Below are 18,213 nucleotides of genomic sequence, written 5' to 3'. Positions count from 1 at the left end.
AGGGAGGGAGGGAGGGAAGGAAGGAAGGAAGGAAGGAAGGAAGGAGGGAAGGAAGGAGGGAAGGAAGGAGGGAAGGAAGGAGGGAAGGAAGGAGGGAAGGAAGGAGGGAAGGAAGGAGGGAAGGAAGGAGGGAAGGAAAGAAAAAGAAAAGAAAAGAAAGAAAGGGAAGGGGAGGGAAGGGGAGGGAAGGGAAGGGAAGGGAGGAAAGAAAGGAAGAAAGAAAGCCCATGTCAGCTCTTTCACACTACTTTCACATATATGAGGGCTGGTTTATGGGTCCTCCATGCTGTTCCACTGGCCCATTTGTCTAACGCTGTGCAAAACCATAGGCTTCAGTACATTTTACATTGAGTTTTACATTGAGTCTTGTTATCTGATAAGACCAACACCTCCTGACATTCTCCAAGTTTCTACCAAACCTTGCACTGTGTTCCTCAAATACATTTGGAAATCAAACTGGTCACGTTTCAGAAACAGACAAATAAAAACCAAACTAGAGAGTTTTGACTTCGATTATTCTATACATCAAGTCATGAAGAATTAAACTTTTAGCTTTACTGAATCTTCAGATCAGTGAAAATGGTATTTTTTTCCACATCTAGATCTTTTAAAAATGTTTTTCAATAAATATGTGTACTTTTAATACCTCCTTCTTGGATTTATTTTCTGCTTCTATACTATTGTTCCCCTTCGCTCTCTTTTGAAGTTTAACCTGTTATCTAAAGATAACTTATTAGGTAACAATTTTAAGATGAAAATGAAGGAGCTAAGATTATTAATTTCCATCCCTTCTTCTTTTCCAAAGTATTTTGAAGATGAAAAAATCTCTCTCCTCATAATACTTTAGCTGCCTCAAGTCTGTTTTGTTAAGCATAATTTCTACTATCATCACTTCAAAATACATTCTATCTTCCTTTGCCATTTCTTATTTGGCCTTTGAGTTAGACATGTTTTAATTTTGAAAGATATAAGACTTTTTCTAATTTTCTTTTTAATACTGATTTCTCCATTGTATTTTGGTCATATTTACTTCCTAGCTAATATACCATCAAATATTGAAAAACATTCTGCAGCTTTAGGTATAATGTTCTATACGTGTTCATTAGCTAGAGCTCGTAAATGGGTTCTTTAAATCTTCTATGGGTTTTCTAATGTTTCCTCTGCTTGAGCTACCAAATAATGAAACAGATATGTTAGCATTTCTCATTACCATGGTAGATATTTCTCTTTCCCCTTGTAGCTCCTTTTCCTGCTTCAAACATTTTCGTATTATATATGCCCAGTACATTAATCTCCAGGAAGCCTTTATAAAATAAAGTCTATTTTGACTGATATTAATATAACCATAGCTACTTTTCTTTGGAATACTATTTACCTAGTCAAGATATTTATTCAAGATATCTATTTATGTTTTCAAAAGATGGGACATATTTTCCATCCTTTCAGTTTCAACAATTCTATTTTCTTGTGATTTAGATGTGTTGTATGGTAAATAGCTTGTAGCTTTTAAAACATTTTGGAGCATTTAGTCTATCTACTTTAACCTTTAATGAGTGATATGTTGAGATTTATTTCTATAGTTTTTTCTTTCTTTTTCTCTCCTTTCTTGCCTTATTCTTCCTCACACCACATAGTTTGATAATCATTCACATTTGCTCTGTACATTTAATGTAATTATTCTATAAATTTTAAGATTCATATTTTACCTGTCAGAGTCTAAATTTGAACTATATTCTCTCCTCTAGAAAAATATAGAAAACTTAAAGAAATTTAAACCCAGTTCCCTGTCCCAACTTTGAGGATAACGCACACACGTTTTTCATTATCTGTTTTTCCAAGGCTTGTGTACATTCTGCTCCTCCAGCATAAACTGTCCATATCCTGGAAGGTCTACGACTTTGAGTCTCTTCAGTGTCTAGAACTCTGCAAGAAGAAATTTCCAAATAGCAACTCTTCACAGTTTCATACCTAAGATTTTTTTCTGTAAACCCTTTGGTTAGAATCAAGTAGTGTTGGATACCTTAAAATCTGGGAAAATAAATGACCAAACTTGGAAGTCTGTCATCAGAGATCCCATGCTGCAGAGGTCAGATCTGATAATGAAGAAGTTGCTTACTCTTTGGGATAGTTATTGATAAATAACACTCTTAAGAGTAAAGGAGCTTGCAGTTTTCCATGATCATGATTTATGGAAAATATTACTACAATATACTAATCACTGGTTCTCCTCTCCTAGGGGGCACCCACAATATTGAACTTAAGTGGGCCCATGCCATTTGCTCTGCCCCCACCTAACCAACTGTGAGTAGAAGCTGCCTGTGTAACTTCTTGTTGGAAGCAATGTTCTCTGTCCTCCACTCTTTGACCTAGATGGCACAAGTTTCACATGGTGCTGACACAGGATGATGGGTATCTCCATTAGCTTGGATCGCCCAGTGGCTGCAAGGAGAACAGCTGCCCTGAAGAGCTGCCTGACCCACAACAAACTGCATCATCAAGGAATAACCCTGTGTTAACATGAGGGCTTGGGGATTACTTGTGACTGCAGTATAATTTAGCCAAATCTAACTAATATATTTAACTTTATCCTATGAGGCAAAACAAATACTATTGTTTTCCCATGTTACATATATTATTACTGAAACACAGCAAAATTATGTTGCTTTCAAGGTCATCCACTTCTAAGTACCAAGATCTGGAAGACAATTTCCCTTATAAATAAAATATAAGGCCTATATAAGCTGATTAAAGGAATAATCTGTTATTTCACTGCAGCCCAGTATAACGCCTGCTAAACTTCATTAAAACATTAAATGAAATCTCCACTGTAATACTTACTTGGAACTATAAATTCCATTTCTTCTGACATAGCAATTCCCAGTTTATTAGAAGCAAAGCAGCGGTATTTCCCTTGAAAGTGAGATATGTGCCCCTCATTCGGGATCCTGAATGTTCCCGAGTTGTTGGATACAATTATCCGAGGGTCAGAGAGATCAAAAGGCTTGTCATCCTTACTCCACGAAAATCTGTTAAGATAAAACTAAAATTAGTAATCCTGAAAAATCGTATTTCTTACTTATAAACAAATGTACAGAAATGAGGAAACTGAGATATTTTATAGGAAAAAAATGTATATATTTACATATTTAATTGAATATAATAGAATACAAAAAAGGGTCTCTGAAGAATCTGAGAAATCTTACAAACTCCTATAGACTGAATGTTTATGTCCCCCTAAAATTCGTATGTTGAAGCCTAACTCCCATTGTAATAGTATTTGAAGGCAGGGCCTTGGAGAGGTGATTAGGTCATGAGGGTGGAATCCTCATAAATGGGACTGGCGTCCTTATAAAAGAGACCCCAGAGAGCTTTCTTGCTCCCTTCCATCATGTGAGGGTTACAGGGGAAAGACCGCTGTCTGTGACCAGGAAGCAGGTCATCACCACACACTATATCTGCCAGTGACTTGATCTTGGTATTCTCACCTCCAGACCTGTGAGAAATATGTTTATTGTTTAAGCCACTCAATCTGTGATATTTTTATTACAGCAGCCAGAATTGACTGAGAAACAAACCATGAAAAGCTGTGATAATTGACAGGAAAAAAAGGTGAAAATAGGTTTTGTTCTGTTCTTTTTAAAGTTATATTTTAAAACTTTTCCAATTAGAAAGATAATGCAGGATCTTTACTATTATTTTAGAGACTGCAATATTTGGAGACTAAAAACTATAAATATACAATATGTCTCTGTGTGTGTGTGTGTGTGTGTGTGCGCGTGTGTGAAGAGCTCACTCAAAATTCAAAAACACTCAAGCAAGTGCTATTAAATTTGGTCATATATGATCAATATTTTTGGACATAGCTGTAACATATTTGAGACCACAATGGATGTATAATTTTTCCATGTGAGTTTTTCCAATTATTACAATGTTACTAGAGACAGATTTTATAACATTATCTCCTGTCTTACAGTTACTATTTAACTTACTTAACCATTTCCATTTTTCCCTTTTATGAACAATTTTGTTACAAAAAAACCCTACATATTTATTTTGGGGGGTACTTATCCAAATATTTCATTAGGTTGATTCCTTAAAAATTAAACTGATAAACCAATAACATAAGAAATATTTTATCACTTTTGATAAACATTGCAGAATTGTACTCCAGAAGAAACATACACAATTAAATTCCTACCCCCATATGTAACAGAGTCACTTCTATGGACAAGGCTGTAAAAAGACTTTTTTAAAATCTTTATCAATCCAACGGATATATAATGACTTCCCAATTAGATTTTATTTAGTATTTTATATATGAATTACCCATGCAAATTTAGATTTGCCTCAGGACAACACAGTCTTACATAATCTAATATTCTTTCAAAAAGAATAACAAAATTTCACGAGACACATATTTTTCTTCGGAGCATGCCTCTCTCCTGACAACAACTTTTACTTCTTTTCTCTATATATGTTTTTACTGCTTTTACTTACAAAAGAACACATAGAATCTGTTCTTTAAAATTCCAGTACATTGACAAGGATAACTCCACATATTCAAAATTAAGCACTTCCAATTGGTGACATGTTATATCTTTCCATTCATTCAAGTTTTCTTTTATCCTACTCTGCAATGTACATGCTAAACAGTTCATATTACGTTTTGTTGATATTGCTGTTACTATTGAAATTGCTGGATTTGCTCCTTTTACTATTGTGATGGGATATTTCTTTCTTGTTTTCTAATATTTTCTGTTTTGTATAGGCATTTAATTACACCTTGAAAAAAGAATAATGATTGACTGCTTAATTCGTATTTGTAAAATCTTGTTTTTTGCCAGTGAAAAATGACAATTTAACATGTTAATGATTCACTAATAATTTTTAAAATATCCAATTATCAGGCAATAAAAATGTTATTCATATTATAATTTTAAATAATCCTGATCAGGTAAATCAATAAAGGTATGTAGGTTTGCTTCCCAGAAACATTTAGAACTTTAAAATCTTTTTTTTTTTTTTTTAACTTTTATTGGAGTATAGTTGCTTTACAATGTTGTATTAGTTTCTACTGTACAGCTAAGTGAATCAGCTATACGTATACATACATCCCCTCTTTTTTGGATTTCCTTCTCATTTAGGTCACCATAGAGCATTGAGTAGAGTTCCCTGTGCTACACAGTAGGTTCTCATAAGTTATCTATTTTATACATAGTATCAATAGTGGATATATGTCAATCCCAATCTCCCAATTCATCCCACCTCCCCCCCCTTCCCCCATTGGTATCCATACGTTCGTAGAACTTTAAAATCTTGAATTCTCCCCACATCTTTTCCCTCCTCAATCTCAATACACGCACATTTCTTTCCCTCCAAACTGGGAGGTACTTAGAAAAAACTTCATCAGTGATTGCAATTACCTACAGTAATAATTGTTTCACTAATAATAAAATACTAGATAGCAATATCCCATGTCATTTGTATGCTGCCATCTAGGATGAGTCGACATTTCTATGACAACTTAAAATATATCAAGTAACAACCTATTCACTGAATACAATATGGTTACATTAAAAGACATGCAATAATAACTATGTATAGAATATCGTTTATAAATATTAACTTTGGCTTAATAAATGCTACCTTTCACTCATCAGAATAAAGTATCTTCTGTTTTCTAGCTGTCTTGTTCACACATAAGGTAAAGAATTGTTTAATATTTACACAATGCCAAACTCTATGCTAAGTATTTAACGTAAGACATTTTATGATAAAAGTAATTTTAACTGGCAAAAGAACATATGTAAAATAACCAACTTTATTTTTATAGACATGGCTATCATTCATTTGGAAATCTTTACTTTCGATCATATGTAGACTTATAGTCCAATAAGCTCATACTGATTAGATTAAAAATTAATATAAAGGGTTGTATACATTTAAACAATTATTTAGTTTGAAGGAAATACTCACGTTGGTTCTGGATTTCCCTTAGCTTCACATTCAATTTGAAAATACTCATCAAAAGGAAAGGCAACTTGTACTTTTGACTGTTTTATGATTGTTGGAACCTGTTGAACTAAATATTAAAATATGTATTTAAATAACATGCTCTCCAATAACTGGGTGAAGTTAGTTTAGCTACAACAGAAATACTTTGAAATAAACACACTTTCTATATTGGTAAGTACAAGGATTATAAAAGAATGAAAATTATCGAACAAACCTCACTTCCTCTTTGCAAAATGTATTTAGCTGTAGGGAATATACTTCACTGCCTTCAATTCATGTTGCCATATAACTTATTTAATGCCAGAATAACGTAACAGTGTAACAACTTTAAAACATCTATGTTTAAATTATTGGCATTTCATCTATGTTGATGTGTTTATACAGTTTTACTTGGTTCGGTCATTGACAATTCTGTTTTTTATTTAGTTTTGTAAGACATTATAGTTAATTTACTACTTCTGTATGATTTCTTCCATTGGTATTTGATAATTTATTTAATAATTTTATTATTGGACATTAGATTTTTTTCATTCAATAGACAGCCTCAAGCATACAGATTTTTCCTTTATTGAATTAGTGACATGATAAATTTCCAGGCATGGACACAAATGGTAATGACTATGGATAAATGTTAATATTTCACAAGGGGCTAATTACCACAAACATGAGTACATTCGTTTCCCACATCCTTGCCACCAACGAACAATAGCATTTTATAAATTTATTTATTTTTGGCTGCGTTGGGTCTTCGTTGCTGCATGCAGGCTTTCTCTAGTTACAGTGAGCTGGGGCTATTCGTTGTTGTGGTGCGTGGGCTTCTCATGTCGGTGGCTTCTCTTGTTGCGGAGCATAGGCTCTAGGTGCACAGGCTTCGGTAGTTGTGGCACGTGGGCTCAGCAGTTGTGGTTTGCGGGCTCTAGAGCGCGGGTTCAGTAGTTGTGGCTCACGGGCTTAGTTGCTTCGCGGCATGTAGGATCTCCCCGGACCAGGGCTCAAACCTGTGTCCCCTGCATAGGCAGGCGGATTCTTAACCACTGTGCCACCAGGGAAGTCTCAAGAATAGCATTTTAAAACAATAAGATACTTCATTAATAATTAGCAAAAAAAACAAAACCCTTCTCCTCTTTATTTTTATTTCCATTTATTGCTTTTGTTATATTTTTCCCTGAGCTTATTTATTTGTAACTTCCCATTTACACACATTTTTTAATATCTTTTTCCTACTTGGAAGCTTGAGGGTACTTTTCCCCCTTATAGAATTTAACACTAATAATCATTAGGATAAAAATAATAGCTAATAAATGATGGTTTCTTTTAAAAGGATTCCACATATTCAAATATTCCCTCATTGTGATAAACATTTTTAGTGTTTGACAAGTTAAGTACCTTCCAGACAAATTTACAAAGTATGGGGTGACTTTGTCTCTCACCAATTCAAGCAGCTGGATGGCACTGCCGAGAATTATGATTATAAAATAAATGTACTAACGCTGAAGATACAAACTTGGATTAAGTTTTAAAATAGGACACAGATCATGATATATGTTAAGATCTACTGTCATGGAACACTCAACAGTTTTCAAATTAAGACATTACAATTTTAGTACAGTTCTAACAACCTCTGTCAGGGGACAGGATTGAATTCACAAGGAAATATAAATGGTTCAGTAGCAGGAATCTGATTCTGGCAAACATACTTTGAGAAAAGCAATTTGCAGAAAGGCCCTGAGTGTGATTCACATGGGTAATATTCCACAGTGGAGTTACAAATAGGCCCTAAACCCTGTGACATTGAGCCAGGCCCTGAACCACTCTGTTTTCTCATTTGTAAAATTAGAGATTCAAGCCAGGTAAATAGATTTTTTGGTCACTGAATGCCTTTACATTCTTAAAAATTATAGGAAATCCCCAAGTGCTTTTGTAAACGTAGGTTACACTTAATAATATTTACCATGTTAGAAATGAAAACTGAGAAATCTTCTAAATATTTATTAATTCATTTAATACTATCATTTGTTAAAATAAATATTTTATCAAAAATACTAAGTATAATGAGAAAAGTGGCCTTGTTTTACATTACTGCAAATCTTTAATATTTTAATAGATGGCAGCTGGATTCTCATATCTACTTCTGTATTCCACATGTTGCTGTAAGTTGTTTTGTTGAAATAAATGAGGAAAATTCAACCTTACACAGATATGTACTTGAAAAAGGGTGACATATTCTATAGTCCTTTCTGATTATTGTGGGCATTGTTTTTAGATAGTACACCGAAACTCACCAAGTAGTAGTTTCTTAAAGGTTTACTGCAATATGGAATCTGAAACCATATGGATAAATTTCCATATTCTGTCATTAAAGTGTTTTATCCATGGGTGCTTTTTAATTCATGCATGATTTTGTAACATCATACAATATTCATCTGGAAAAAAACATTGGTTCACTGACTTATGCAGATCTTCCAAATACTGACACACATCACTATACAATTTTAAAAATTCACATTTGTTAATATCATCACTGATCTAAGAAAAGCCTTAAATGTGGGGAAGCTGTCAGTCTCACAGTGTAGGATACAAGTTTTCCACAATTCTCATTTTCGCTTCAACAGCCAAATTTGATCATTGACAACATATATTATCAAGTTGTTTCTCTTGAAGTGACAGGCTCACTTGGTTCGTTTTGGGGAAAATATCCACGAAAGTAATCAAAGTTTGTCTGTCAGTTGTACTTTTAAGTAGAAATGGTATTTGGCTTGGCACTCAAATAATGACACAATCAAGGAACAGAGACTGTCATAGTACTTTGTTACACAGCAGAATTATTTTATGTATATTTCGCAGTTCATCCCACAGAATACTAAGACGAATGTACTCAAGGATGAAGATTTTTAAAAATCAATAATGTTTAACTGCTTCAACAAGGACAATCTTAAGCAAAACTTTGCTTTATGTTTTTTAGATGTTTTGTTGTTTTGGTGTGAGTATACGGTCCTGAGGAAACCCATGAGTTCGGTGTCAATGCCTTGATGTGTGCTGGGCAACTGCAGTTTTAGCACCACTGCTTTTGTGACATCAGTGCAAATGTCAACAGGATGGAAAAGGAAAAATGACACTTTAGTATTATTATGAAACATGTGATTGCATGGACTGCCTGAACAAATCTCCGTGACCCTGAGGGGTCCATGAATCACATTTTGAGCACTGACGGCCAGCCTAGAATAACTCAACAGTCATTTTCCATTTTAAACTTCACTTTTCTTTACTTTTGCCTAGTAACATTTTACTAGTTAAGTGACAATGCAAGTGCAGGCTTCATATTCAGAAACATTTTAAAAACATGCAAAAAACATTCATATCTTCATTGACATTTACCTTGTTTCTGATTACCACTCTTTCTCAGTAGAGCAGATCTTGAACTTACTGCAAATTCACATACTATTTAAATGTTATTACAGTTATAAATGGTGAGGGATGATGCTCAATAGCAACAGTCCCTAAGATATCAGCTAATAACTTGTGAACAACTTGTTTATTAGAACATTATTCTTTCTTAAATTTGCTAAGGTTGTAAAGTCTCAGCCATAACTAATTATTCAGGGAGTGGAGCTAATAACCTTTGGGTGTTTATAAGAATATGTATTCTACATTATAAATCCTTTCCTCCATAATTAAGCCAATTACAGAGACACCAGACTCATTGACATTCAAATTGAATACCTGCCTTACTTGCATTTGCTAGTGAGAGCTCTAGAGTACTGAAATAAATGGGTAGTATTCAGATGTTCTGAAAACATGTCATTAATATTTTATAACAATTGTTGTCTAACAACATTAGAGTGTGAAAAGGCATAAGTAACTGAGACAACCAGAATAAAAATGTGTCTTATGTACTAATACAAAATTTCCAATTACCACTGGTGAACTAAATGAGAAAAGATGGAGGGAAAATGTACATGCTATGGTCAGAATGTATATTCTATGGTCAAGAATCTGAATCAGGAATCCCAGTGCAACTTTGGTGCTACTGGGAAGAAAATGTAAAATTATTAACCCCTTTTTCCACAAGGATTGCCAAGAACTGTGCTCTTAGTTTGGCACTGCATACTCAAAACCCAAAGAATGTACTTAAGATGAATTATTTCAGGCTCTTGACCAGTGTTTGTACAAATAGGCCAATACATGTGGTGTATAGGCTAACAGATTTCACCTTGACTAAAGCAGAAGTTTAAATCTGTACATCTGAGAACATGTAAGTGAAATTCCTTAAAAGGGTGAATATTGACACAGAGACTTGAGGACAGTAGAGAAAAGATTCTTACCTTGGGAATGAAATACAAATGCAGGGCCACCCAAAGTGTGTCACATGAAACTGCTACATCAAGTATTTAAGGCAGCCCTTAGAAAATGGTTTTAGAACATATTATATACTCAGAGAAGTATTTCCTTTACTAGTCACACTCAGACTGTCCAAGTACTTCTGAAGAAAAGTTTCAGTTGCGTTAGCACCTCTCTAACATTTATTCAACTTTCTGAGGTCAAGACTAGTCCTTTGAAATTCAGATGATCTGCACAGATCATTTCCAATGCTAAGGTTCTAATAAACATTCTTATCTCTTACATTATAACTCTCCTAATTAGGTATGGAAGAAATAATAGGGATTAATACTTCAACTGTATGGATAAAAATACCTAAGTAATCTCTCAATGGTCTTTTTTTAAATCCTATGTGCTTATAAACAAGACAAATTCCCCAAACCTGTACATTAAATAGTTAATACACTATTACGTAAATTGTGTTTGCACGTGTACTGTTTTTGAACTAATTACTATAACTTGTTGAAACTGATTTATGATAGAGTTACATCCATTTTACCAATATATGTTAAGATATATCACGACTAACATTTTGATATGAATTCACCTTAGAGAATACTCTAAATTTGCAGAGGTGGTATCATTTTACACTTTTAGCTGTGTACCATGAAAACGGCTTTTTAATATTGTCCTAATTGTTTTCATTCTTAAATATATAATTTAAAAAATTTTATTGGAGTATAGTTGCTTTACAATGTTGTGTTAGTTTCTACTGTACAGCAAAGTGAAACAGCTATATGTATACAAATATCCCCTCGTTTTTGGATTTCCTTCCCATTTAGGTCACCTCAGAGCACTGAGTAGAGTTCCCTGTACTATATAGTAGGTTCTCACTAGTTATCTTTTTTTTTTGCGGTACGTGGGCCTCTCACTGTTGTGGCCTCTCCCGTTGCAGAGCACAAGCTCCAGACGCTCAGGCTCAGCGGCCACGGCTCACAGGCCTAGCCTCTCTGCGGCATGTGGGATCTTCCCGGACCGGGGCATGAACCTGTGTCCCCTGCATCAGCAGGCAGACTCTCAACCACTGTGCCACCAGGGAAGCCCTAGTTATCTATTTTATACATAGTATCAATAGTGTACCATTCTTAAATATATAACCATTTTGAAAACAATACAAAGTTTAATCAGTTCCTTTTTTGTCCTGATTAGTTGAATGCCAGTAACTTCTGGAGTCACACTTCTCCCTAAAATATACTAATCTGATACATAAAAGTAATAGCTGTTGCTAATATTGCAGATTATCTTACGTGGTGAAATAGCACCTGATCTATAGGTTATATTTCTTGTTATGTGCCAAGTTTGCCTAAATGGCTAAAAGCTGCAAAATAATTAATTACAGCAAGCGGCCAAATGTAAGTTTTCTGAAAAATTTAAAGGTGAACATGAATTCTGATGATAGATTGCTGTAAAATCTGTAGAAATATGGTAGAAAAATCACATCCTTAACATATAATTATTCTACTTAAAAATCAAAATGCAAATATGGACTTTTATAAGTAGGTATTGAATGTTGTCACTTTACCTGAAAGTGGTATATCAACAGCTGTTGAGAATTTTAACAAGAAGAAAATTAGAGATGTGATTAATCCTCTTCCACTTAACAGCATCCCCATTGTTCTTCAGGAAGGAAGCAACCCAGAAAGAATGAAAACCCTAATGTCTCTTCTTACTTTTGGTTGAAAGCTGAGAAGAACGTGGTTAACCTGGAAACAAACAAACAAAAGACTAACAAATCCATGTACTGTAGGGATTCTAAGTTCAGGTACTGTAAAAGGTCAACATAACAGCAATTGAATACATTTTTCTGTTGGTAATAATTTCCTCCTTATGAAAGTGTTCTCAAATAACTCCACACAAATCTTACTTTTTCCACTTTGTATTTAAAATAAAAGACAGTTGGTAAATGCTATATGGTAAACCAATAAATCGTATTTTTTTGGTCAGAGGAATTTTTACTTGGAAGGTACTCTAGTATACTCTAATGAATGTCGGTGGCTATGAGAATAACCTCATTTAGGTAATTTCATTCAAAAGGTGACTCTTTCAATCAATTCTTTATATCAAGCATTCAACCCCATCTAAGTCATTCATTAAGTATCACAAATTTAACTTTTAATTTTCCTGGCAAAATACCTTTTCGTGTTCAAAATTATCACACTAATAGATGGTGAATGGCAACATATAGGGAAGGGATAAAGGAAAAACAAATGGATAAGGACTGGCCATGTCAACTAAAATTTCCAAATCTAGGCTTTACTCAAGCAGAAGATAAAAGCATCAGTCACTTTCCACTTCGGCAGAATGTTTATTCACTCCAGTGTTGACATAAATAGAGTAAGGATTAAATTATCAAATTTTCCTTACTTTCTCTTATGATGTTCCTTTTCTTCTGAAACATTATGATAATAGACATCCAAACGTTGTTTATAATGTATTGTTTTTTTAATTAAATCAAAGATTCTTTAAACTCTAGAGTGATTTACAATTTTTTAAAGTTTCACACACATGATTTCATGTAATTCCTTAATAACCCTTTTATTCCCCTATCCCTAGATTACCCTTCCCCCAGTGATAACCATTAGTTTGTTCTCTGTATCTGTGCATTTGCTTCTTTTTTGCTTTATGCACTAGTTTGTTGTATTTTTTAGATTCCACATATCAGTGGTATCATACGATATTTGTCATTCTCTGATTATTTCACTTAGCATAATGCTGTACAAGTCCATCCATACTGCTGCAAATGGCATAATGTCATTTTTTTTATGGCTGAGAAATATTCCATTGTATATACAATACCACATCTTCTTTATCCATTCATCTGTTAACGGATACTTAGGTTGCTTCCATACCCTGGCAATTGTAAATGATGCTGCAATGAAAGTTGGGGTGCATTGTGTCTTTTGGGGTTTTTTTTGGATGTATACCCAGGAGTGGAAAGCTGGGTCCTATGGTAGTTCTATTTTTAGTTTTTTGAGAAACCCATACTGTTTACCACAGTGGCTGCAGCAATTTACATTCCCACTAACAGTATATGAGGGTTCCCTTTTCTCCACATCCTCTCTTATTTGTGCTCTTTTTGGTGATAGCCATCCTGACAGGTGTGAGGTGATATCTCACTGTGGTTTTGATTTGCATTTCCCTGACGATTAACTATGTTGAGCATCTTTTCACATAGCCTGCTGAACATCTGCAGTTCCTCTTTAGAAAAGTATCTATTCAGTTGTTCTGCCCATTTTTTAATAGGGTTGTTTGGGTTTTTTAATGTTGAGTTGTATGAACTGTTTATATGTGTTGGATGTAAAACTCTCCAGAAACTGGGCATAGAGGGAACATACCTCAACATAATAAAGGCCATATATGTCCATCCCACAGCTAAAATCATACTCAGTGGTAAAAAGCTGAAAGCATTTCCTCTAAGATCATGTACAAGACAAGGATATCCACCCTCACCACTTTTATTAAACATAGTTTTAGAAGTTGTAGCCACAGCCATAAGAGAAGAAAAAGAAATAAAAGAAATCCAAATTGGAAACGAAGAGGTAAAACTGTCACTGTTTGCAGATGACATGATACTATACACAGGAAATTCTAAAGACACCACCGAAAACTGAGAGCTCAGCATTGAATTCAGTAGAGTTGCAGGATACAAAATTAATTTAAGAAATCTGTCACATTTCTATACATTAACAATGAAGTAACAAAATGAGAAATTAAGGAAACAACCCCATTTACCATAGCATCGAAAAGAATAAAATACCTAGGAATAAACCCACCTGAGGAGGTAAAAGACCTTACTCAGAAACCTAAGACACTGATGAAAGAAACTGAAGATCATACAAGCAGATGGAAAGATATACTGTGTTCTTGAACTGGGAGAATTAATATTGTTAAAATGACCATAGTACATAAGGCAATCTACAGATTCAATGCAATCGCTCTCAAAATGCCAAGGGCATTTTTCACAGAACTAGAGATTTTAAAATTTGTGTGGAAACACAAGAGACCTCGAATAGCTGAAACGATCTTGAGAAAGAAGAACAGAGCTGGAGGAATCACACTCCCTGACTTCAGAGTACACTACAAAGCCACAGTAATCAAAACAGTATGGTACTCGAACAAAAACAGATACATAGATCATTGAAATAGGATAGAAAGCCCAGAAATAAACCCACATCCTTATGGTCAAGTAATCTACAACAAAGGAGGCAAGAATATACAATGGAGAAAAGACAGTCTCTTCAATAAGTGGTACTGGGAAAACTGGACAGCTACATGTAAAAGAATGAAATTAGAACATTCTCTAATACCATATACAAGAAAAAAACAAACCCTCAAAATGGATTAAAGACTTAAATGCAAGACCAGACACTATACAATTCCTAAAGGAAAACATAGGCAGAACAATCTTTGACAAAAACTGTAGCAATATTCTTTTGCACCTGTCTCCTTTAGCAAAGGAGACAAAAGCAAAATTAAACAAATGGGACCTAAGTAAACTTGCAAGCTTTTGCACAGCAAAGGAAACCACTGACAAAATGAAAAGACAACGTACTAAATGGGAGAGGAAATTTGCAAATAATATAATGTATTCATAAAAATGAATTGGCTTCAAAATGTGATAGTTTTTTTCCATAAAAATAATTTATTCACTTACAACTAGTAGAAAAATTAATTCCATACAGTCAGATAAGACATTAAATTTATATTTAACTCCAAATATTTTGAGTTTTTTATTTCACCTCAAGTTTTACCTCAAGATATTATGGACCGGTACTTTTCATATACTTATGCAAGTAGGTAAAATTTAAAATAGTAACTAATGCTGCTGTTTAGCTGTTTGAAAATTTTGAGAGTCTGAAGAGACAACAATCTCATTTATATTTTAATTTAAGGAAAGTTACATTGAGCACTAAGGAAAATACTGCCATCCACCCCACAAAACGTTGTGAATGTTTGTTCTTAAATTAGAGTAATGCCATTACTCTACTTTGACATCAATTGACCCATTTGTAAAATGGGAATTGGAAAAAACAAAACCAAAAACCTACCCTTGGGCTTCCCTGGTGGCACAGTGGTTGAGAGTCCGCCTGCCGACGCAGGGGACACGGGTTTGTGCCCTGGTCCGGGAAGATACCTCATGCCGCGGAGCGGCTGGGCCCGTGAGCCATGGCCGCTGAGCCTGCGCGTCCGGAGCCTGTGCTCCGCAACGGGAGAGGCCACAACAGTGAGAGGCCCGCGTACCGCAAAAAAAAAAAAAACAAAACAAAAAACCAAAAAACCTACCCTTGTGTGGTTCAGAATAATTCCTAAAATAACAAATAACTTACATTGGTAATTAAAAATATTTTCAAATGTGTCATTATGTTAAATGACACCTATTTTCCTGGTAAAAGAATTATTCCAGTCAACAAAACAAAATGTGAAAAAAAATTGCTTTCATTATAAAAAGCAGAACATTGCCTAAGGACAAAAACACAGTTCTGCATAGTTGTATAAACTTGGGGGATGCTGAACCATTTAGCTATTTCTAAGATGAAAAGTCAGAAGGAAATATTAATGCTGTGGGCTTTGAATTTTCCTTTTCCTTCTCTCTTCTGAAACACTCTGGTAATAGTAATCTAAATTCATTGTTTATAGTTATATATCACTCTTTACCTGCTATCTATTATTTAATACTGTTCCCTTAATATTCAATGCTGATTTAAGGGCATTTCATGTATTTGTTTAATGAGCTGTCCTCTATCTGTAAGGAATAAGGCTTTCAAATGCTATTAGGAGACCATATGTCCAGATTAATATATCATCCTACCCAGAAATAGAGAATAAAAATACCAGGCAGTCAAATATGTGAGAACAGGCTTAATTTCAATTAACCTACTGATTTAGGCTAGTGAGCTCAACAGTCCCTAATTGCCATAGTAAATAGCTTATAGATATGAATTGTTCAATAGTGATGATATGACTTTTGTAATTTTACTGATTTTTAACTACATGGTCTTGATGCAAGAAATTCTCTCCCATAAAAGTATGTCACATTGAAGCCCTGGCTTAAAATAAGCCTATAAGTTAAGTGCCATAACAAACACTGATGACACCAGCAGTTTCCAGAATATGGATAATGGTTAGTTTGATATCTGACTTTATCTCCTGCAGGGAGTAGCTTCAATTTACCTGAGACTTATATGTTAAGAGGCTGTTATAGAAAAGTCATTGGAAGTTAAAATGTGACCCCCTACGAGCAAGACTCCATTATGTGGTGATGATGACAGCCCAAAATAGCTTTCCTATTGAAAAGGAAAAGTCAGTCATAATCTCATTGTCAGAATGCATAAAGGACATACTATTTAGTAATTATGTTTTACAACAGTAATATGGCAATAAAATTATGGTGGCAATAAAATTATGGTAGCAATAAAATTATGTCCTCACTTATCTTTCTTCCAAGAATACGAAATTAATGCCTCACACCAGACCTCAAGATAAAAGCCACTATTGGAAGTCAGGATGGAGCTGACACTTAGACAAGAAAAAAATGTACTAAACTATTTTTGAGGCACAGTCACATAAAACGGATGTCTGAATGACATTAACTCAGATCCAAAAAAGAATCAATGAATTTTCATGAATCTGGACCAATTGGGTTACATCTTCCTACTATGCTAGCTCATCCTCGGAAAGAAGAAAATCATCCCTGACATCTCACTCAAACGGAAATAGATGTCTTCTTGTCATTAACAACTGACTCTTCCTGATTGCTTCAGCTTCTCCAGGATGACTAGAGTCACAATGATTAAGAACACATTGGTTTCGAGACAGCAACTGAAACATGGACAGGCATGCATACCACATGAGACACTTCCAATACAACTATAAGGAAATGAAGCTCTTCGTTTCTCCAAAACAACAGCCTCTAACATACACACATCATCAACATTAGAAAGTGACCTCATAGATCCTTCTCATGTTCTTAAAATAGCTCCACTCTGGTAAATCTAGAAACTACTGACTCCCTTAAATTCATTTTCTGCTTTAAGAAATGGAAGAGAGTTGGCTTAGCCTTTTCATTCCACCTGGCCTCCACAAGTAAATGTCAAGAGACTGTGGCCTGCTGACCAGCCACAGAAGAGCGTGATATGTAGTAAATAAGAACATGGAAAACGGAGTCAGTTTATCATGACCTCAAAGCCATTGCTCACTAATTATGTGGCCTTGGGCAGTTCACTTAACCTTTCTCATTCACCTCTATAAATGAATATGAGTTGCTGCCCTGTAAACATACTTATGAGTGTTAAGTGAGGCAATAAATGTTTAGCATACATGATAGGAGAAAAAATGAAATTTACTACTAGTGATAGCGACGGTCACTTTGTTGTTAGTGGTAATCGGGATAAAGCCTCTAGTAATAATATTCTGATTCAAAGAGTATAGATAACTTGTATGGCTTCTATTTAATAAAATTGTAATGACCAAAAAATAAAATACTTTTCACTGAAGTATTTAATGGTGAAATGATATTAATTGATTTTAAACACTCTAAAAAAGATTTTTTTAAAGTGTGGGGGGAACTGTGATAGATTTTTTTTTTTTTGGACTCTGATAGATAACAAAAAGTCTTCAATTCTCCTGCATCCACATGCATTGCAAGATGACTTTACAGGTACTTCCTGACTTCTTAAATCTGGCCAGCCTTTGACCAATCGAGTGAGCTCTGAGCTAGGGCACTGCATGTTTTTATTCTCTCTTTTGGAGCTGCTCGGTGTAGACTCCACTAGCCTGCTGGAAGATGCACGACGTCACCCATCACCCTCTGAAATCCTGGCC

General features: G+C 34.6%; 1 protein-coding gene across 3 annotated transcripts in view; it reads right to left on the bottom strand.

The window, feature by feature from the left end:
* The window catches only part of CHL1 (cell adhesion molecule L1 like), an 80,608-nt gene extending 68,572 nt beyond the window's left edge, over positions 1–12,036 (bottom strand). Inside the window, exons 1-3 of one of the 3 annotated variants that reach the window (XM_029243035.1) lie at positions 11,915–12,036; positions 5,977–6,082; positions 2,839–3,026 (exon numbers count right to left, since the gene is read on the bottom strand). In XM_029243035.1, the coding sequence (XP_029098868.1) occupies positions 2,839–3,026; positions 5,977–6,082; positions 11,915–12,005 (385 nt within the window). In that variant the 5' untranslated portion in view covers positions 12,006–12,036. The remainder of the gene's footprint in view (positions 1–2,838; positions 3,027–5,976; positions 6,083–11,914) is intronic. The other 2 variants (XM_029243036.1, XM_029243034.1) reach the window with 2 other exon arrangements.
* Positions 12,037–18,213: the final 6,177 nt, after the last annotated feature.

Source organism: Monodon monoceros, unplaced genomic scaffold (genome assembly GCF_005190385.1).
Source record: "Monodon monoceros isolate NGI ecotype Baffin Bay Population unplaced genomic scaffold, NGI_Narwhal_1 Super_Scaffold_3, whole genome shotgun sequence".
Taxonomy (NCBI): Eukaryota; Metazoa; Chordata; class Mammalia; order Artiodactyla; family Monodontidae; genus Monodon; species Monodon monoceros.
This window is presented reverse-complemented; position numbering and strand designations above follow the sequence as displayed.